Below are 22,989 nucleotides of genomic sequence, written 5' to 3'. Positions count from 1 at the left end.
AAGAAAACAATGTAAATTAACTTCAAATGATAGAAGTTGCAATGAGACTCTACCAAAATGGAGCGGACCTTTTCAAATTCATTCAAGTAGGGATTTTCATTCTCCCTTAAACAACTTAATCATTTTAAACTTGGTGTTCATTTATGGTGCATTGTAAGGGAAATCTAAGCAAGGTGGAGCATTAACTCTAGGGGATAACAAATAATCTCTTCAATATGTGGCTTGTTATTTTGGTTACATCCCTCATTCATGGCACTATTAAATAGAACAACAAGACAAAATACCTTTATAAAAAAATGCAAAAGAAAAAACTCAAAAAAAATATAAATTAAGAAAAAAAATAAAAAAAAAATAAAAAAACATAGCTAAGAGAACTCATAAAAAAATGACAAATAGGTAAAATACACCAGCTAAGATGCTAAAATAGCAAATATACACCTAAAGACACCTCTAGCACATCCAAACTAGGATTCCCTTGCAATGATGCCAAAAAAATTCTTGGGATGTGTATGGGATTTGAGTTTAAATATTTATAATTATATTTTATAATTAAGGATTAATTTTATTTACCTCCTTTAAGGTTTTGGTTAAATACGTCTAACCCTCATTAATTTGAAATTTCATCAAAGATCTCCTTATCAATTTCATTTGTTATATATTTTCACTCATCTCCCTTCTCACTCGATATAATGAAGGTATTTGATGAAATTTCAAATTAGTAGGTATTAGGTGTATTTAGTCAAATTAGTAAGTTGATTTAAACAATGCTCAAACATGCTCTCAAAGTTGCTCTCTGTTATTCTTTGCAACCAGTGCTCCAAGCTTTCTCAATAATAATAACCTTAAAAGTTGAATTCAAGTCAATTATTCATGGTCACAATACCCTTAGCTTATGCTGGGTTATTACGATATATTGGTTAGCTTTTATTTTATTTTACCTTGAATCATGAAAGGTTCCTCGTTTTACTTTCATAATCTTTTAGAAAAATAGATAAAAAAGGAAGAGATAACATTGAACAATACATATGCATAGAATGATGTGTAGAGCCATGTGTATTTTTATTAAATAAATAGAATGATCACAATGTGTAAGCATTGGGGCGCAGTTAAAGTAACCAAAGAGCATATTGAGAGGTTTAATACTTTAGGTTGGCCTGGTTTGCTCTCTCCATCAAAGACTGTTAGATGAAATAAAGCCTTATAACACTCATAAAGAAGTTATATCTTCTTGTAGGGCAGTGATAATTGATTTTTACTCTATGAAGGTCGACTATATGTCTCTTGTGCGACAATAATTTTTTAGAAAGAAAGATAAAAATATGAGAGAGAGAGAGAGAGAGAGAGAGAGAGAGAGGGAGAGAGATGACATTGGGCAAGGCACATATGCATAGAATAATGTGTGGAGCCTTGTATGTTTCTGTTAAATTAACAAAATGGCCACAATAGAAAACCAAGATCCGGTTTGCTCCGTTCACCGAAGAAACAAAGGCCTATTAAACTTCCCTATAGAATTTGTACTTTCTTGTAGAAGAGCAGTAATTGAGATTTTTGAAAATATAATTTTGTTAACGTCAACTATACGTTTGGAAGCCCCATAGACATAGGGTCAGCTGCATAAGATGCTTTAAACTGTCAATGTACCAATAATTTTTTCCTTTTTCTTGGGGCAATTTGATTCTACTGTTTTAATTTGTGGGGGACCTCACGATTGCATTAGAAATGTCTATGGATTAGCATCAAGCTTTTGTCCTTATGTGAATAAATTAAAAAAGAAAAAAAAATTATTCTTATTATATATTGTCTCTTCCTCTAAAGGAAATAAAAATTAGAAAGTAAACAATCTATATTTTATGAACTACAACCTTAGATCTGTTGGCGTGAGCTGTTCTCTGAACCATTAAAGGAGAAAAATCAATCACTGCAATCAGTCACTGCAATCCCTCAGCAATTGTAGCCGTAATCCATGTAGTCCATGTATAGCATTTTCTTCTGTCTATATATACACCTGTACTCTAATGAATTGATATAGAATAAATATATATGATTTTATCTCAGACCAACATGGTATCAGAGCAGAATTCGATCCTCTACCCTCTGTTCAACCAAATTTCTTAAAAACAGAGCCCAAACTCCTTTCACATGGCAGATACAGATCCTCACTCGGGTGAGCACTCGGGTGAATCTTCAATCCCGCCATCTGTACTGTCTGAACTAACGGCAAGGATGACAGGAGCTTTGAGTAAAGCTCCGGTGTCCATTCCAGCCACCGACTCAGCAATTGCCCCGATTGGCATCAGACTAGATGGCACGAATTACGCCCTCTGGTCACAAGTCGTAGAGATGTATGTCGCGAGCAAGGATAAACTCGGCTACATCAACGGCGACCTTCCTCAACCATTAACAACCGACCCTTCCTTCCGTAGGTGGCGGACTGAGAATGCAACTGTGAAAGGATGGCTGATTGGTTCGATGGATCCATCCCTTATTGGCAACTTCATTCGGTTTCTAACGGCAAAGCAAGTTTGGGATGCAATTGCAACCACTTACTTCGATGGAAGTGATGCAACCCAAGTTTATGAACTCCGGCGGCGAGTGGCGCGACTCAGGCAGGGTAGTGGCTCTCTGGAAAAATACTACAATGATCTCCAAGGTCTATGGCGGGAGATTGATTTCCGTCGTCCCAATCCAATGCAATGTCCAGCAGATATCCAATATTTTAACAATATGCTGCAGGAGGATCGGGTATATACTTTTCTTGATGGTTTGGATGATAAACTTGATAATATTAGAAGTGATGTGTTGCAGCTTAAGCCATTTCCCACAGTGGAACAGGCATATGCCCATGTTCGTAGAGAAGCTGTGCGTCAGGCGGTGATGACAACCAATAATGGAGAAGAGGCGGCTGGAGCAGTGTTGGCTTCACGAAGCCTCAAAAAAGGGCCCTCCACTGCAACCAACTCTCTGTCATTGAATGGAAAATTCAACTCCGTTTCTAAGTCAAATGGCCCATCCAATGACATGAAATGCTCTCATTGTGGAAATTCGAAGCATACTCGAGACACATGCTTCAAACTACATGGCTACCCAGATTGGTGGCATGAATTACAAGCCAAGAGGTGACGAGATGGGAATGGGAATGATGGTGGAGCCAGCAAAAATGCAGCTAATGGCATGGGCAAGGCCGCGATAGCCTCGGCTGAATCCCAATTGTCACTTATTCCGACAACAACAGTTGATTTGGATACAGGTATGAGTTTTCTCGGGACCAATACCATTGAATCATATGATGGTTGGATTCTTGATTCAGGGGCAACAGACCACATGACATATGATGCAAGTGATTTTTCTGAACGATCCTCTCCTCGACGTACTAGCATTGCTAATGCTAATGGGGACATCTCTTTGGTAAAAGGGGCTGGTACAGTGATGCTATCACCAGCTCTCTCCTTAACCAATACCCTTTTTGTACCCTCATTGTCTCATAAATTATTGTCAGTGAGCCAAGTCACGAAGGAGTTAAATTGTATCGTTCTAATTTATCCAACCTTTTGTCTTCTTCAGGATATTCTCACCAAGGAGATAATTGGGCGTGGTACTAAAAAGGGGGGGCTCTACTATATGGAAGATTTTTGCATCGGTCGAGCTAACCATACGAGAAGCTCTAGTGATCGAAATAAGGCGAACATTTTGTTGTGGCATCGTCGGTTAGGACATCCTTCATTTGGATATTTGAAACTTGTATTTCCTGCTTTATTTTCGGGTTTGTCGAATTTGGATTTTAAATGCGAGACATGCATCTTAGCTAAAAGTCATCGTGTTAGTTATCCTTTGAGTTTTAATAAGAGTTAGATGCCTTTTGAATTGATTCACTCTGATGTGTGGGGTCCATCTCCCAAATCCACTATATCTGGGGTTCGATGGTTTGTGATTTTTGTGGATGATTGCACTCGTATGACATGGCTGTATCTAATGAAGAATAAGGATGAAGTTTTCTCTGTTTTTTGCTCGTTTCATGAGATGGTTAAAACTCAGTATTCTGCTACAATTCGCATACTTCGATCCTATAATGGTGGAGAGTATATGCATCGTGACTTCAAAAATTATTTCAGTCACCATGGCTTGATTCATGAAACTACCTGTCCTCAAACACCACAACAAAACGGAATTGCCAAAAGAAAAAATCGGCATATTTTAGAGACTGCTCGGGCTATTCTTCTTGGTGCTCATGTACCTAATCATTTTTGGACTGATGTTGTCACTACAGCAGTTCACCTTATTAATCGGATGCCTTCTAAGGTTCTTAAGTTCAAGACTCCTCTCCAGGCTCTATCCACTGTCATCTCTCTACCTACTGCCTTAATGCTTCCGCCTCGAGTATTTGGCTGTGTTGCCTTCGTTCATTTACACAAGAATCAACGCACTAAACTCGATCCCTGCGCAGTCCGGTGTCTTTTTTTGGGGTGGCCTACATCAAAAGGGATATCGCTGTTATGATCCATCTAATCATCGCACCTATGTGACGATGGATGTCACCTTCTTGGAATCAGAGACTTTCTACTCTCCGACCACATCCACTTCTACTCTTCAGGGGGCGCCTCAAAATAAAGAGTTGAATTGGCTGAGGTTTGATTGGGAGCCTGTTGTTTCTGTATCTAATACAAAACTTGATGTTGAGCCTGTTGTTTCTGTATCCAATACAGAACTTGATGTTGACACAGAACCTGGTGTTCTACCATTAGTAACTGAAGAACAACAGCCACAACAGTCGATAGTACCCCCTCATCCCACAGTATCCACAGACCCATCTCCTGAGAATATTCCTGAGGTAAGTTCCCTGAACACTCTGAGTACACCTGTGTTAACTAATGATGCTCATGTGGGCTATGAGTTACCATACAGGCATAATCGAGGCAAGCCACCAGATAGATACTCTCCTAACATAGAAGACCGGAGGTTGAAATACCCGATTGCCAACTATGTATCCACAAAGACGCTTCCTAAACCTCTAAAGACTTTCGCAGATGCACTCTCCTCGTGTCAAGTTCCTACAAGCGTTGAAGAAGCAATGAAAGACCCGAGGTGGGTCCAGGCTATGAAAGAGGAGATGGAGGCACTATTGAAAAATAAGACCTGGATTCTTGTCAATCTACCTAAAGGACAGAAAACAGTGGGGTGCAAGTGGGTGTTTTCTATCAAATACAAGGTAGATGGAACAATTGAGCGTTACAAGGCGAGACTTGTAGCAAAGGGATTCACGCAGACATACGGAGTTGACTATCAGGAAACATTCTCACCCGTTGCCAAACTAAATACAGTGAGAGTATTGTTGTCACTTGTAGCAAATCTGGATTGGCCCCTGCATCAGTTCGATGTAAAGAATGCGTTTTTACATGGTGATCTAGAAGAAGATATATATATGGACATTCCCTCAGGATATGTAGCCAACACAGAAGGCAACATTGTTTGCAAATTACAAAGAACTCTATACGGGTTGAAACAATCACCTCGAGCTTGGTTTGGGAGATTCAGTACGACAATGAAAAAGTATGGATTCCAGCAAAGTAACTCTGATCACACTTTGTTCCTAAAGCATAGACAGGGCAAACTAACTGCTCTGATAGTCTATGTAGACGATATGATCATCACAGGAGACGATTCAGAGGAGATAGCGAGACTTCAAGAGCAGTTGGCATCTGAGTTTGAAATGAAGAACCTAGGAGGACTAAAATACTTTCTGGGAATTGAAGTTGCTAGATCAAAGCGAGGTATATTCCTATCTCAGAGAAAATATATTTTAGACCTATTAACAGAGGTTGGATTACTTGATTGTAAGCCTACAGAAACTCCAATAATTCCAAATCACAAACTTGGAGAATATCCCAATCAAGTACCAACAGACAAAGGAAGGTATCAAAGACTGGTAGGCAAGCTTATTTATCTTTCTCACACACGGCCGAATATTGCTTATGCAGTAAGTGTGGTAAGCCAGTTTATGCATTGTCCAAGTGAAGATCATATGAGTGCTGTTATGCAGATTTTGAGATATTTGAAGTCGTCCCCTGGAAAGGGACTTATGTTCTCAAAAAATGATCACCTAAGAGTAGAAGGATATACAGACGCAGATTGGGCAGGGAATATCATGGATAGGAAATCCACCTCGGGCTACTTCACTTTTGCTGGAGGAAACTTGGTTACTTGGAGAAGCAAAAAACAGAAGGTGGTCGCTCTATCCAGTGCGGAAGCTGAGTTTCGTGGAATGGCTAAAGGGCTATGTGAGTTATTGTGGCTTAGGAGACTTCTAACGGAGATTGGTTTTGCCCCTGACTCCGAGATGAAGTTGTTTTGTGATAATAAAGCAGCAATTGACATCTCCCATAATCCCATTCAGCATGATCGGACTAAGCACGTAGAAGTAGATCGACACTTTATTAAACAAAATCTTGATGCAAAGATTATCCAATTCCCTTTTGTGAAATCCGAAGACCAACTGGCCGATATTCTTACAAAAGCTGTGAGCAGTAAAATATTCCATCACTCACTAGACAAGTTAGGACTTATTGATATTTACGTACCAACTTGAGGGGGAGTGTTGGCGTGAGCTGTTCTCTGAACCATTAAAGGAGAAAAATCAATCACTGCAATCAGTCACTGCAATCCCTCAGCAATTGTAGCCGTAATCCATGTAGTCCATGTATAGCATTTTCTTCTGTCTATATATACACCTGTACTCTAATGAATTGATATAGAATAAATATATATGATTTTATCTCAGACCAACAAGATCTACGTTATTATTGTTTATAGAATTAATTAAAGTCTGTTTGGTAGTGTTTCAAACAACACTTCTGACACTAACAAAACACTTTTAGAAAACGAATTGGATATTTTAAAAAATTAAAAAAAAATTATTATTTTTAGAGAAAAATAAGATGTTTGTTGAAATTTAGAAAATATTTTAAAAAGTTTAAAAATTATTTATAAGGCTTTGAGAGAATCATACAAGTACTTCTCGTAAGACCCATTTGCACAGAAAGCCATTTAAGGGAAAACACTTTCAAATCAACCCAAAACAACTCAAGCATAAGCTTTATTCAACTTTGATGATAAACATCAGGCAGATTATAAGATGCCTTCCTCCATAATACTGCAAGTAGCTACAACTAAACTACTGATACAGAAGCTTAACTTACAAGCAAATACACAAAAACCTTTTCTGATCATGAACTCCAACTAACCTCTCTTCTTGTACTTTTTCAAAATTTGGTGTGACAATCTCACGGCATATGGCAAGAGAAACGCAATCGCGATGTACCCGGACTTGACTGCTCCAGGAGGCTCCACAACAGCAATTGAGAAGCCGTAGGTTAAGGACATGGAGTATATAGCAGTCAGCACCTCAAAAGAAAAAGGACAGCCGATTATGAGACAGGTGATCATTTGCAGCGAAGAAGAAAATGCTAAGGTGTTGCAGAAAAGAAAGACAGTGAATGCAGCCTTCTCGGAACCCAAGATCGCCTTCCCTGGATGTGTAGTGACTCCATCCACAGTGGTTTTGTCTTGCCAAACTCCGCCTGGAGGATTGATTCCTGATTGGAAGGTCGCGGCGGCAATCAAGGCGCCTACTACTAGCAAGGTGTTTTTGGCGTCGCTAGGTGTGTCTCTACTGGGAGTAAACCTGTAGTAAGCATAGAAGTCGTGGGAGACATCCTCCGGAGGGTTGGGTTGTGTGGCCATTAATGCTCACAACTAGAAGTCAAGGGAGAGGAAGAGGGAAGAGAACCTCATCACTAGACGACCTTAAATAAGACGCCAAGACGGCCAAAGTTGTCCAAGGATGAGAATTTGGATTTCCATGGTCCATAAAAATTGAAATAAAGAAAAACACAAAGTCATGAAAATTTAGCCAAAAAAATAAACATTTTGATAAGAACTATAAGTGAAAAGCAATTAACAATGAACAAAGTAAACTTGTTTTGTGTTATAAGAAAATGAATCGTAAATAATAAAATTAATGACATTGGTAATAGTATAATGTATCATGGAATTTTTGAAGGACGTCATAATTAAATTATAAATAATGGAAAACTAAGAAGGAAATAAGATGAATGAATTTTTAGTTTGGAAGAAAGTAAATGTATGAAAGAAAGAAGGAATCACAATTTTATTTCATTTGAACCATTCTTTAAACCCTTTTGAATAGAGAGGTTGAAAGGTTTGCAAAAATGACAAATGAATGGAAGAGTTGGATGGTAAAATATATCATAATGTTTCATTGTCCTTCTAAATTTAATGCATTGGTTGTAACCATTGTTGTACTTTTAGCAAATCCCGTCATATGCATTACTTCATCTATGGTTGAATACATAAATCATTATAATTACTTTCAATAAATTATCTTTTATTCAAATTCTTTCTCCATTTTTGATAAAACATTTTTAGGTGAAACTAATTTTAGCTTGTCTTCGTTCATGCATTCATTCATTCCTTCATTTATATATGTGAAGAGATAATAGGTTGTGAACAAATAACATGTTATTGTTAGTTGTTACCTATTAGTTACACATTGTTAGAAGTAGTTAGATACAGAGAGGGTTACTTAAGTTGTGAACTCTATTTTCTCATTAGCAAGAAATACACATTTTATCAATTCTGATATGGTATCAAAGTTGTTCTAAATGGCTAGAGAAAATTCATTTTCTTCTTCGTTACAGAGCTCTCCTTCCATGGCGAAATTTATTCTAGTTGTATTTGTCAATCAAATTAGATGATAGCAATTTTCTTCTCTAGAAATAGCAAGTTGGAGTTGTAATACGAGGTCACAAACTACAAAAATCTATTATGGAAAAAGAAGATCCACCAAAAGGGTTCCTTACGGCTGGAGATCATGTTTAAAAGAAGATCAATCCAAAGTATCTTGATTAGGAACAACAAGATTCGTTGCTCTTTTCATGGCTACTCTCTTCAATGATAGAAGTGATGCTCACACAAATGGTTGGATGTAAAACTTCATGCCAGATCTGGAAAACTCTTGAGGTGTTCTTTGCCTCACAAACCAAAGCTAAGATATCTCAGTTCAAGACTAGGCTCCAGAATACAGAGAAGGGTGATCTATCGGTAAATGATTATTTGTTAAAGATTAAATCCCTAATCGATTAGCTAGCTTTTGTTGGACATGTTATTGCAACCAAAGATCATATAGATGCAATCTTTGATGGATTGTCTTCTGAGTACGATACATTTGTTGTTTCAATGAATTCAAGAAATGATTTGTATAGAGTCGTAGAGACTGAATCATTGTTGCTAGCATAAGAAAGCAGAATTGAAAAACATTCTAAGGAGCTTGATTCTACCAATCAAGTGAATATGGCAAAGATTTCTAACAATCAACAGTCCCATAAAAGGTTTAATGGAGGACAAGGTGGTTTTCAATGCACTTTTACTAGACAAGGTAATTACAGATCTCAAAATTTCAATCCTACTTCAAGCAGACAAAATCAAGGAAATGGAAGAAGTGGTTGGCAACATTAGAAGCCACAATGCCAGTTGTGGGGTAAAATTGGGCATGTATGAGAGAGATAAAGAAGTTATATCTTCTTGTAGGAGAGTGATAATTGATTTTTACTTTACAAAGGTCAACTATATGTCTCCTGTGCCACAATAATTTTTTAGAAATAAAGATAAAAATATAAGAGAGAGATGACATTGGGCAAGGCACATATGCATAGAATAATGTGTGGAGCCTTGTATGTTTATATTAAATTAACAAAATGGCCGCAATAGAAAACAAAGGTCTGGTTTGCTCCGTGCAGCAAAGAAACAAAGGCCTATTAAACTTCCCTATAGAATTTGTAGTTTCTTATAGAAGAGCAGTAATTGAAAGTCCAAAAACTGTTATTTCAATTGAGAATTTTTCCCAAAGATTGAAAGTCCAAAAACTATTATTTCAATTGAGAATTTTTCTATTTTTAATAAATAAATAAAAGTTCAAATTTTTAATCTTTTGTAAAGGGAATAATAAATGAAAAAATAGCCCACAATGCCCATGTTAAATTCTTTTTCCTCATTTGAAATAGTTGAGAATATGCATGACTACATATTTCATTCTTTTTTATCATTAAAAAAAATTACAAAAAAAAAACACATTAAAATTTCTAAGACCATCCTATCATTGATAGCAATTATATTTTGTTGCTTAATATCTTGTCAAGTCTAGTAAGTTGGTTGAATTATATGTGGTTGCATATTTATGTTACGGTCCATTAGACTTTTGATTTATTAATATTTTCTTTTCCTAATTGACTTGACCTCCTCTTTTCTTTAACCCATAAGAGGTCAAGTTCAGCTTTATATTCAAGTTAGTGGAGTTTAATTCCACCTAACTAAAAGCATATTTAGGCATTGTAGGATTTGAATCTATGAATGATATGTCACATTCCATCATTAAGTCTTAGTTATGACCATAGTTATATGAACATGAAGTGAAGAGGATGATCTTCAAACCTTCCCTCAATTATTTGTAGTCGGTTGTATATCTTCACATGATCCCTCCTGTAACTATATTAATTATCAAAACTAGCGTACTGTTTGAAGTGTGATTAATCATAGCTTTTATAGTTATACGCTATGATTACGCAATTCACATATAGAAATAGTAACGTAGTAGTATGATTTAATTATTATATTTATTTTAGTAATGCAAGAAAACTTGAGTTATTTACCTTAATTCATGTACATATGCTGATATTATATGCATACTCTTATGTAAACGATTACACTAACCTACCCGTGTTTGTTTAATAATTTACTTGTTCACAACAAATATGTATACACAAACACTACATTGAAATATGATCACTTTATTGACAACTACATATTTGACATTATCATCCATTATACAACCAGACTGTATAACAAAGCAACTTTCATCAATAGTTATATCATATGTAATATACAACTCTATCCAATGACATTAAATTAGTGGTGACTCAAATTGTCATGCATATACATCAAGGTGAAATGCTCAACAAGGCTAAACGCTCACTTAAAGCTAAGTGCCCACTTAAGGCTAAAGTGCCCACATAAGGCCACAATGCCCTCTTAAGGCCACATTGCCTACACAAGGCCATAGACCCCATTGAAGACCATGGAGCCCACTCAAGGGTGAAAAGAGCTAGTCTAAACAGACATACTTCACCCAAACATAAAGCATCCAAATAGCAGGCCATGGAGCCCACTCAAGGGTGAAAAGAGATAGTCTAGACAGACATACTTCACCCGAACATAAAGCATCCAAACAAAAGGCCATAAAGCCCACTTAAGGCCATTGAACTCACCTAAAGCCATAGAGCTCACTCAAATTAATGACACAAAATATTTCTTTTCTTGCCTGACTCTCTTAGCTCCATCAAGCCCAACCAAGAAAATGGGCAATTGTGGAGGAATGGAGCATTTTTAAGCTTAGATACAATGAAACCACACAAGATATTTCTTCTCCTACCTAACTCTCTTCGCTTCATCAAGCTCGACCAAGAAAATGGGGGCAATTGTGGGGGATCAGAGCATTTCCAGGCATGGATGTTTGGTCAAACTATGTTCAGCCAAGAAAACGTATAAAACTATCCAAGATAAGTTTGGATTGACAATGGTCAAACAGACCATGTCTGAACATACCATGTTCGAACAAAATGTGCTCAGACAAACTATGTCCAGACAAAATGTGCCCATACAAACTATATTTGGACAACACTACAAGGAAAAAGGTATATGGTGACATTTATAACGAGTCACCATAAACATAGGGTGTCACTTCAACATAGCATCACCTTCTCCACTGACACCATAGAGGGTACCAATTGGTGACGTATTTGGAAGTGACACCAAAGTAGATAAATGGTGACCCATTCGGAAGTGACACCATATATTTCTAGTGATGATAGGGTGTCACATTAAATACATCATCTTTGAGTTATGATGTCACATTAAATGCATCACCTTTAAGTTATGGTATCACATCATTGTAAATTATTGTGGAAGATATGATTGGTTTTAGTTGTTGATTTTTGTAATGCTTATGAATTAATAAGATTAACCTATTTATATTTTGTCCATAAATATAACAATCATATTATATTTAACTCATTTTTCTGTAATGTTTCTGGAATAACTCATAATACATTGATCATCTAATAATATTTGTATATCAAATGTTCACAAAAGGATAGTACGTCCAACATATCAAACCCATCAAAACTAAAAAAGAAGAGTGAATACATACCAAAACATGATTTAGAAATGTTAAAGATCCCAAGATTCATGTATACCTCCATTTCCTAAGCATAAAACCGGCTAACCATAAAATGACATAAAAGTCCCATCTAAAAATCTAAATTTCTCAGTTGCAATTAAAGTAACGTTTATGTCCTACAACGTATAACATAAGAGTTGCATTTAAAAACCCAAAATCTTGTTGCCTTCTTCTTTCTTTTTATTCTCCATTTCACCATCCCAAGAATGTATACCTGCATTTCAAAATTTAATGAGTTTTAGAGATTTTTATTGAAGAAAATAAACATGGATCGATGTTATCATAAATGAACAAATCTAAGAACTATTTTTTTTTTTCAAATAGAAACATTATTCAAAGAATAAGCATTACTATACAATACCTATGGAAAAATTCATGTAGTAGCTAAGGGACTCACCATGCATGGTGATCATGATGCATTAACATGATTCATGATTAGTTGTAGCACAAAAGTAGCCCATTCTCCTCTAATTTCATCGAAGGGCGCTTCTTCTGATGAATAAATGGAAATATAATTCTACTTGAGAATATGTTTTTTTTATCACAAAACTGAAATCAAATAAGAAAATAACATTAAAATGCATAACATTTGGAAGCCTAAAACTATGTACAATTCATTAAATAAGTAATACCTTTGAAGCAATAATTGTAGGATCAAAAATTATCTCTTTAATGAATCTCATAACAAAGTAGTCACATTCGAACCCTCCTTCTTGTCTTGGACACTAATCGATCAATTATAAAATAACATTAGTACTCACATATATAAATGGTGCAAATGCATAAGCTAATGTGTAAAGAAAAATTTTTGGATGTCACTTGCACTAGTTGCTAAGATGACCCCTCTTAGATGTTTTCTTTGCAGATATTCGAAGAGTCCTATGTAAATAAGTTCAATGGGTACATTTTAAAAATAGGTAAATGTTATATGTTTTAATATATATAAAAAATAAAAAAATGTGTTTGAGGTGAATGTATTTTTTTATTTAAAAATAATACTATGAAAAATAATAGGAAGAACTTACATGTTTACGATATCCTTTAAGTCCTCACATGGTTTGTGATGCATAGGGTCAAGATAGTGGACTATCATTTTCCTTGGCTCAAGCACTACCTAAATATAAACCCTTTAAGTCCTCATATCTATTTTTATTAACAAAATATAAAAACTTTCCAAAACTCAACTACTTAAATATAAAAACAAAATCAAATAAAATATCTAGCTAATTGGATTTTAGAAACTAAATAAACTATAAATAAACTAAATATAAAAACTAAATAAAATATCTATGCCCATGAATTAATTGAAGGGGATAGAAAGACACAGAGAGAACATGGCTATGATTATGATTTCCATCTTATCATCTCCCGTCAATACCACACATGCCCATTTTAAGGTTGGACACTACTTTTGTTGATGGACTTGGAAAGGGAACTTCAAATTTGAAAACATAAATAAACCCTTATGTAAAAAAAAAAAACATTAAAATAGAATTGAGCATTAAAATATTTACTCTCTTTCATCACTTTCATTTGAATATTAATAATCTCTTATTGAGATAGATACTTACAATTTAACAAAATAGAAATTCCTAATAATAAAAAATATAAAAATTTCTATTTCTATTAACAAAATATAAAAACTTTCCAAAACTCAACTACTTAAATATAAAAATAAAATCAAATAAAATATCTAGCTAATTGGATTTTAGAAACTAAATAAACTATAAATAAACTAAATATAAAAACTAAATAAAATATCTATGCCCATGAATTAATTGAAGAGGATAGAAAGACATAGAGAGATCGAACATGGCTATGGTTATGATTTCCATCTTATCATCTCCCGTCAATACCACACATGCCTTCCCGAATTGGTCCTTTTGGGGTTGGATACTCTCAACGAAATTCTATATCTCATTCCCACTTAGATACAAACAGAAAAATCATTTTTTTTTCCTCTCTCGTTTTTTAGAAAGGATGAAGATTATGTGATAGTATATCTCAAAAAAATTATGTACCTGTCATTCTCACACAAATAGATATTAAAAATCATTCTTTTTTTTTTTCCTGTTTTTCACTTTTTTTAAGGATTTGATCATGTGTTTGGTTTAGATTAAAAAATCAATTAATCTACAGTTTTTTCTTCTATGCTAGAAGATTAAACCTAAATTTTTCTTCCCTACAACTCAAGAATACACAATTCACAAAAACCATAATACAAAGATGTTGAAACAATTAATATAATGACATTAATAAAAGAAAAAAAAATGATAGATCCAAGAGATTTTGGGTTACCTGGGAGTCCACAAAGTGAAGAATGTCGGTTGTGAGCGTGTTGACTATGGGTGAGAGAAAAGGTTGAAGAAGATCACAATTTTATATATAGGATTTATATATTGAGATTTTTTGGATTGTGGGTGAGATATGGAAACAATGGGATTTTTATATAGTATCCATCATTATTAATTCTAAAAATGGGTTATAATACTTAAAAAAAATTATTTTCTATGATGTCACTTCCCAAAAAATGACACTATAAATATAAAATTAATATCATCTAACTACCTCAATTGAAGATTTTTTATATGATGTGTCACCTTTATTAATTATAAATCCTATGGTGTCATTATTTTAAAAGTGACACCGTAAATAGTGACACCATAAACTATTTTTGTAGTAGTGCAAATTGAGTCCGAGCAAACTATGAGTTGATCATCATCAAATGTTTGTTTAAGTAAAGTGTGCATTAACATATAACACTTAGTCATTACAAGTGCATGAATTAATATGCCACCATTATGCATTCAATGCCGGAATAAAGACTCCACAAAAGACACTAAGAGTTATAATCCCAAGCTTATATAAATTATGGGAGGAGCCGAATATTCCCTAGGAAAGCCACTCCCGAACTAGCAAACCAAGCTAAATTGTTTAGGTAAGGTCTATCCAAGTACACACACCACCTGAGCAGACAAAGGATGTCCAGGTAGGTAGTCTAAAGTAAGGAAAGTGTAACAACCAGAAACATTCATACCCAATAATTGTTATAATTAATAGGATAACATTATGCATTTAAAAACCCATGAATGGTCTTAAGGGTTACAAAAAACCCCTCCATATAAGGTAAAAGGGGTAAACTTTTTTCTTTCAATTAAAATAGCACACAAAATAAAAAATACAAACTTAATTGCCGGAGAATTTTGCTCGAAAACTATCTAGGCACACCTTTTTTTTGCTAGAGTGGCTAAAAGAAAGAGATACAAAAGCTAAAGGAATGATGTACAGAAAAAGCAAGGGCCCAAAAAGTTTCACCCAAAAAGAGGGCATAGATTATGAAGAAATTTATTTACCAATTACTAAATTACTTATATAAGAATTATAATGACCATAGTTGCACACTTAGATCTACAATTACACCAAATAGATGTAAAAATAGTATTATTACATAGTGAATTAAAAGAAGAAATATATATATATATATATATGAGACAAGTTGAAGGATATAAAAATCTAAATGAAAAAGAAAAATGTATATAAATTAAATAGATCTTTGTATGGACTGAAACAATCGTTTAGATAATGATATGATAAGTTTCATGATACTTTAATTTTATTTGGATTTGTTTCAAATAACTTCGATCATTATGTTTATATGAAAAATAGTAGGAGTAGTTTTATGATTTTATCATTTTATGTTGATGATATTTTATTAGCTTCCAATAACTTGAAAATGATGAATGAAATAAAAGATTGGTTAAAATATCAATTTGAAATGAAAGACATGGGTGAGGCTTCTTTGTGTTAGGTATTAAAATAATAAGAGATAGAAAAATAAAGAAACTTATTCTCTCATAAGAAGTTTACCTAGATTAAATATTAAAAAGGTTCAAAATGGAATATTTTAAGGCAATAGACATGCCTATTCATAAAGGGATAAAATTATCTAAGAAAATGACACCTACAAATGAAGAGGATAAGGTAAAGATAGAAAATAAAACTTACGCTCAAGTTTTAAGGAGTTTTATGCAAGCAATGTTATGTACAAGACCAAATATAAGTTATGTTGTGAGTCTTGTTAGCAGATTTCAAAGTGATCCAAGAATTCCTCATTGGTTGACTATTAAAAGAATACTAACTTATATAAAAGACAGAAAAGATTTAAAATTAACTTATCAAAATGAAGACTTGAATATTACTAGTTATTCTGATCCAAACTTTGTAGGTGAACAAGATGATAGAAAATCCATTTCTTGCTATATATTTATTTTACGAGGAGCTATATCTTGAGTCAGTAAGAAGCAAATTTGTGTAATTCATTATACAATGGAAAATGAATTTATAGCATATAGTACTATTGCCACAAAAGTTGTATAGATAAAAAGATTTTTAGAACATCTCAAGCCTGATGAAATAATTGACAGTAAATTTAAGTTGTTATGTGATAACCAAATGAGTATTGCAACTATTAAAAATGGTGAAATAGGACCAAGAGGAAAACATATGGAATTGCAGTATCATTTATTCTAGATATGATACAAAGGGATGAATTACTTATTAACTATATCTCAACAAAAGAAAAGCTCACTGATTCTTTAACTAACCCTACAAATATTGAAAATTTTAGAAAGCATATTTATGCTTTGGGCTTGAGAGCATATTAAAATAATATTTGGTTTTTCGTACCAAGTGGGAGATGCTTAAAGTTATAGTTGAAAAACCCTCTTTCAATGTGATAAAGTAAATTTATTAAGCCTCACTTATTATGATGCATAACATATACATGACACAAAACTACTCTATCTATCTATCCATTTATATATATATATATCATCCACTTAGTAAAACTCAATTATCAGATTACTAAGTGGATGAAAACCAGATTAGTTTGTTCCTAGAATATCTCACTTACTTGATTTGATTAAATGTGAGGTAAATGAGGTGAAGCTATGGTGCCAATTTTTAATGAACATGGTTGAGTTTGTATGGATAACATTGTTGATTTTATATGGATGTATTTACCTAACATCAAAGAGAATCCATCATTCAAAAGCTTTGAGAAAGAAAAAATCCATTTGCCTCTAGTAATTACATTATCAAATGCTCTTTATCATCTTTATTTCAAATTAAAGAGTTTAAAGATAAAAGCATTTGATGAGTTTGAAGGAGAAAATGATTGAAGAGCTTAAACACAAAAATATTTGAAGACTTCGATAAGGACAAGATTACTTGGTAACTAACATAACTTGTTATAGTTGATCGATTTGTTTACCTTAATCTTATTTTTTAACATTATTCTTGTAAATCATTTTCTATGTTTAGTTGTGTTATAATTGGGCAAAAGAATCTGACTGAGTTGTTGGCACATTTGAGGCCTAGTTGAATCCAAAAATGCAAGTGCCTTTTCTTGTTCTTGGTTAATAAAATCCCCACTGCTTATGCTTTCAATTAATTGTTTCATTTGAGATGAAATTGCCAATAACATAAAGAAAGAATGCTCCAAGTTTCAAAATCATGGTGGGGACAATTTAGTCACAAATCTTTGAATTCATCCTAACACTTATACAATGTCTCATTCACTTTGCAACAAAAATGTACAATTTTCCTTTTAAAAAAATATATTTTTTTAGCAGAGAAGAAATTTATCAAGGAAAATTTTTCGCAATTAAATCAAAGAACCTATGTGTAACGACCCGCACCCAACCATGTAGATATTGTCCGCTTTGGGCCCAAGGGGGCCCTCACGGCTTTAAAACGCGTCTACAGGGTTAAGAGGAGTCTCTACATATATAGCGCCAGGAACTTGCTCCCCTATCCGATGTGGGACATGACAAATACCCCCCCCATGCAGACACAACGTCCTCGTTGTGTCCCATGGGATTGCGGGGCCAAGACAAATACCCCTTACGAGGCCAAACAAACCCCCACACCGGGGTCGGGGATCGGCTCTGATACCATTGTAACAACCCGCACCCAACCATGTAGATATTGTCCGCTTTGGGCCCAAGGGGGCCCTCACGGCTTTAAAACGCGTCTACAGGGTTAAGAGGAGTCTCTACATATATAGCGCCAGGAACTTGCTCCCCTATCCGATGTGGGACATGACACTATGCTTCTTACATTTTAGCTATACCACCATTGGTTAGCCTTCTCCTCGAGTGAAAAAGAAAACAATGTAAATTAACTTCAAATGATAAAAGTTGCAATGAGACTCTACCAAAATGGAGCAGACCTTTTCAAATTCATTCAAGTAGGGATTTTCATTCTCCCTTAAACAACTTAATCATTTTAAACTTGATGTTCATTTATGGTGCATTGTAAGGGAAATCTAAGCAAGGTGGAGCATTAACTCTAGGGGTCGGGATAACAAATAATCTCTTCAATATGTGGCTTGTTATTTTGGTTACATCCCTCATTCATGGCACTATTAAATAGAACAGCAAGACAAAATACCTTTATAAAAAAAATGCAAAAGAAAAAACTCAAAAAAAGATAAATTAAGAAAAAAAAAAACATAGGTAAGAGAACTCATAAAAAACGGTAAATAGGTAAAATATACTAGGTAAGACGCTAAAATAGCAAATATACACCTAAAGACACCTCTAGCACATCCAAACTAGGATTCCCTGACAATGATGCCAAAAAATTCTTGGGATGTGTATGGGATTTGAGTTTAAATATTTATAATTATATTTTACAATTCAGGATTAATTTTATTTACCTCCTCTAAGGTTTTGGTTAAATATGTCTAACCCTCCTTAATTTGAAATTTCATCAAATATCTCCTTATCATTTTCATTTGTTATATATTTTCACTCATCTCCCTTCAAACTCGATACAAGAAAGGTATTTGATGAAATTTCAAATTAGTAGGTATTAGGTGTATTTAGTCAAATTAGTAAGTTGATTTAAACAATGCTCAAACATGCTCTCAAAGTTGCTCTCTGTTATTCTTTGCAACCAGTGCTCCAAGCTTTCTCAATAATAATAACCTTAAAAGTTGAATTCAAGTCAATTACTCATGGTCACAATACCCTTAGCTTATGCTGGGTTATTATGATATATTGGTTAGCTTTTATTTTATTTTACCTTGAATCATGAAAGGTTCCTCGTTTTACTTTCATAATCTTTTAGAAAGATAGATAAAAAAGGAAGAGATAACATTGAACGATACATATGCATAGAATGATGTGTAGAGCCATGTGTATTTTTATTAAATTAATAGAATGATCACATTGTGTAAGCGTTGGGGTGCAATTATAGTAACCAAAGAGCATATTGAGAGGTTTAATACTTTAGGTTGGCCTGGTTTGCTCTCTTCACCAAAGACTGTTAGATGAAATAAAGCCTTATAACACTCTCGTAAAGAAGTTATATCTTCTTGTAGGAGAGTGATAATTGATTTTTACTCTACGAAGGTCAACTATATGTCTCTTGTGCAACAATAATTTTTTAGAAAGAAAGATAAAAATATGAGAGAGATGACATTGGGCAAGGCACACATGCATAGAATAATGTGTGGAGCCTTGTATGTTTCTATTAAATTAACAAAATGGCCACAATAGAAAACCAAGGTCCGGTTTGCTCCGTTCACCAAAGAAACAAAGGCCTATTAAACTTCCCTATAGAATTTGTACTTTCTTGTAGGACAACAATAATTGAGATTATTGAAAATATAATTTTGTTAATGTCAACTATACGTTTGGAAGCCCCATAGACATAGGGTCAGCTGCACAAGATGCTCTAATTTTTCAATGTACCAATAATTTTTTCCTTTTTCTTGGGGCAATTTGCTTCTACTGTTTTGCTTGTGATAATTTGTGGGGGACCTCACACGATTGAATTAGAAAAGTCTATGGATTAGCATGAAGCTTTTGTCCTTATGTGAGAATAAATTAAAAAAGAAAAAAATTATTCTTATTATATTGTCTCTTTCTTTAAAGGAAATAAAAATTAGAAAGTAAACAATCTGTATTTTATGAACTACAACCTTATAAGCTTTATTCAACTTTGATGATAAACATCAGGCATATTATAAGATGCCTTCCTCCATAATACTGCAAGTAGCTACAACTAAACTATTGATACAGAAGCTTAACTCACAAGCAAATACACAAAAACCTTTTCTGATGATCATGAACTCCAACTAACTATGATTTCTTCAGACCAATCTCAACCATTCCGACAGAGAGCAATCCTACTTGGATCCCGGGCCCATGCGCATGACGTCATTTTGCATAACCACCCTCCTCGGCCCATGCTTTGCATGGTCGCGTTTGGCCTTTTTTATTTATTTATTTATTCATTTATTTATTTTTATTATCGTATTTTGATATCCAAGTTTAATTTTTCAAAATTCTTATTTTTATATTTAATTCTTTTAAAATTTTCAATTTTCAAATAATTTTCGAAACTCTATTTTCTTATAAATTTAATTTCTAAAACTCTAATTCTTAAATTTAATTTTCAAAACTCTAATTCTCAAATAATTTTCTAAATTTCAACTTTTTTCAAATTTAATTTTCAAAATTCTAGTTCTTAAATTTAATTTTTAAAACTCCAATTTTCAAATAATTATCAAGACTTCAATTTTCAAAAATAGTTTTCTTTCAAATAATTTTAATTTCACTCTAGTTTTCAAATATTTTTTAATTTTATCACTTTTTATTCTTCATTAGGGTTTTAAGTTACTAAAAATTTCGTTTTTAAATAAATTTGCTATCTTTCCTTCCAGATAAGTACTTTCATAAATTTTCTTTGATTTTAAAATAATTTTTCATTTTCCTTGATTTCTAATAAGCATGAAGATAATTTTCATAATTCCAAAATAATGAAATTTGTGAGATTAATTCATTCAAAATAAATTGGGTTTTAGTGGGGGCCCTACATACGATCTCTTCCGATTGTCAATTGTTATATTTAATGAATATTGTTTTATCTTTATCATACTTTTTCATATGCATGTGATGATTTTGTGCCAACCTAGTTAAACACTCACAAAGCCCAATAGATGCTTTGATTCTTTTGCTTGTAATAGCTTGTGGACCTCACCATTGGATTAGAAAAGTCTATTTCACAATTGGATTAAAAATATTTCTTGGATTAAAAAAATTAGATATTTGATATAATTAAAAAGTACTTTTAAAAAGTTAGCTTTTAATGAAAAATTTGACATTTGATGAAATCTAGAAAATATTTGTTTAAAAGTTGAAAAATTATTTATAGTGGTTTCGATAGAATTACTTGATAAGTACTTCTCAAAAATTCTTGTAGGGAAAGCCCTTCAAATAAAAACAACTTAAGCATAAGCTTTATTTAACATTGATGGTAAACATAGGGCAGATTATTAGATGCCTTCTTCCATAATACTGCAAATAGTTACAAATTAAACTACAAAAACAGAAGCTTGACTTACAAGCAAATACACAAATACCTTTTTAGATGAACTACAATTAACCTCTTGATGTCAAGCGTCCTGGACCAATCTCACATCAGAACCAAGAGCTTAAGCAAACACAGAATCTCTCTGCAACATTGGAATCACTCCAAAGAAAGAAAGAAAGGATTCGGATTTTCGAATGGCCAAAAAAAAACACTCCGCCTTTTTTTCTTTTATCATTCCTTAAATAACAAACCAATATTCAAATCTCCAACTCCAACTAGGAAAGCATTAAACTTGGAAGAAATAAACTAGGAAAGCAATGAACTCGGAAAGAATAACAGAAACAGAATTGCAACAAATACGTAAGATTCCTAAAAGTCCTCTACATCACATAATAATTCCATGGTTTACGGAATTATGGGTTATCCTTCCCCCTGATTTGCATCACCTCTCTTCTTGTACTTCTTGAAAATTTGGTGAGACAATCTTACGGCATATGGGAACAAAAACGCAATCATGATGTACCAGAACTTGACTGCTCCAGGAGGCTCCACAGCAGCAATTGAGAAGCCGTAGGTGCCGGACATGGAGTATATAGCAGTCAGCACCTCAAAAGAAAAAGGGCAGCCGATTATGAGATAGTGAATCATTTGCAGCGAAGAAGAAAACGCTAAGGTGTTGAAGAAAAGAAAGACTGTGAACGCAGCCTTCTCGGAACCCAAGATGGCCTTCCCTGGATGTGTAGGGACTCCATCCACAATGGTTTTGTCTTGCCAAACTCCGCCTGGAGGATTGATTCCTGCTTGGAAGGTCGCGGCGGCAATCAAGGTGCCTACTACTAGCAAGGTGTTTCTGGCGTCGCTGGGCGTGTCTCTAGTGGGATTAAACCTGTAGTAAGCATAGAAGTCGTGGGAGACATCCTCCGGAGGGACGAGTCTGTGATCACACTTGCAGTGAGGATTGGAGTCGTGGGAGACATACTCCGAAGGGTTGGGTTGTGTGGCCATTAATGCTCACAACTAGAAGTCAAGGGAGAGGAAGAGGGAAGAGAACCTTATCACTAGACGACCTTAAATAAGACGCCAAGAGGGCCAAAGTTGTCCAAGGATGAGAATTTGGATTTCCATGGTCCATAAAAATTGAAATAAAGAAAAACACAAAGTCATGAAAATTTAGCCAAAAAAATAAACATTTTGATAAGAACTATAAGTGAAAAGCAATTAACAATGAACAAAATAAACTTGTTTTGTGTTATAAGAAAATGAATCATAAATAATAAAATTAATGAAATTGGTTATAGTAT

General features: G+C 34.0%; 2 protein-coding genes across 2 annotated transcripts; both read right to left on the bottom strand.

Moving 5' to 3' along the window:
* Nucleotides 1-7,230: 7,230 nt before the first annotated feature.
* LOC117921789 lies at nt 7,231-7,734 on the bottom strand. The gene has a single exon (XM_034839749.1). The coding sequence runs from the start codon at nt 7,732-7,734 to the stop codon at nt 7,231-7,233; it is 504 nt and encodes a 167-aa protein (XP_034695640.1).
* A 14,374-nt stretch (nt 7,735-22,108) lies between these two features.
* On the bottom strand, nt 22,109-22,693 carry LOC117921788. Its single transcript, XM_034839748.1, has one exon. The coding sequence runs from the start codon at nt 22,691-22,693 to the stop codon at nt 22,109-22,111; it is 585 nt and encodes a 194-aa protein (XP_034695639.1).
* Between the last annotated feature and the right edge of the window lie 296 nt (nt 22,694-22,989).

This window comes from Vitis riparia, chromosome 9 (genome assembly GCF_004353265.1).
Source record: "Vitis riparia cultivar Riparia Gloire de Montpellier isolate 1030 chromosome 9, EGFV_Vit.rip_1.0, whole genome shotgun sequence".
NCBI classification, from domain to species: domain Eukaryota; kingdom Viridiplantae; phylum Streptophyta; class Magnoliopsida; order Vitales; family Vitaceae; genus Vitis; species Vitis riparia.
The sequence above is the reverse complement of the archived record's forward strand: the minus strand, read 5'-3'. Positions and strand labels throughout refer to the sequence as shown.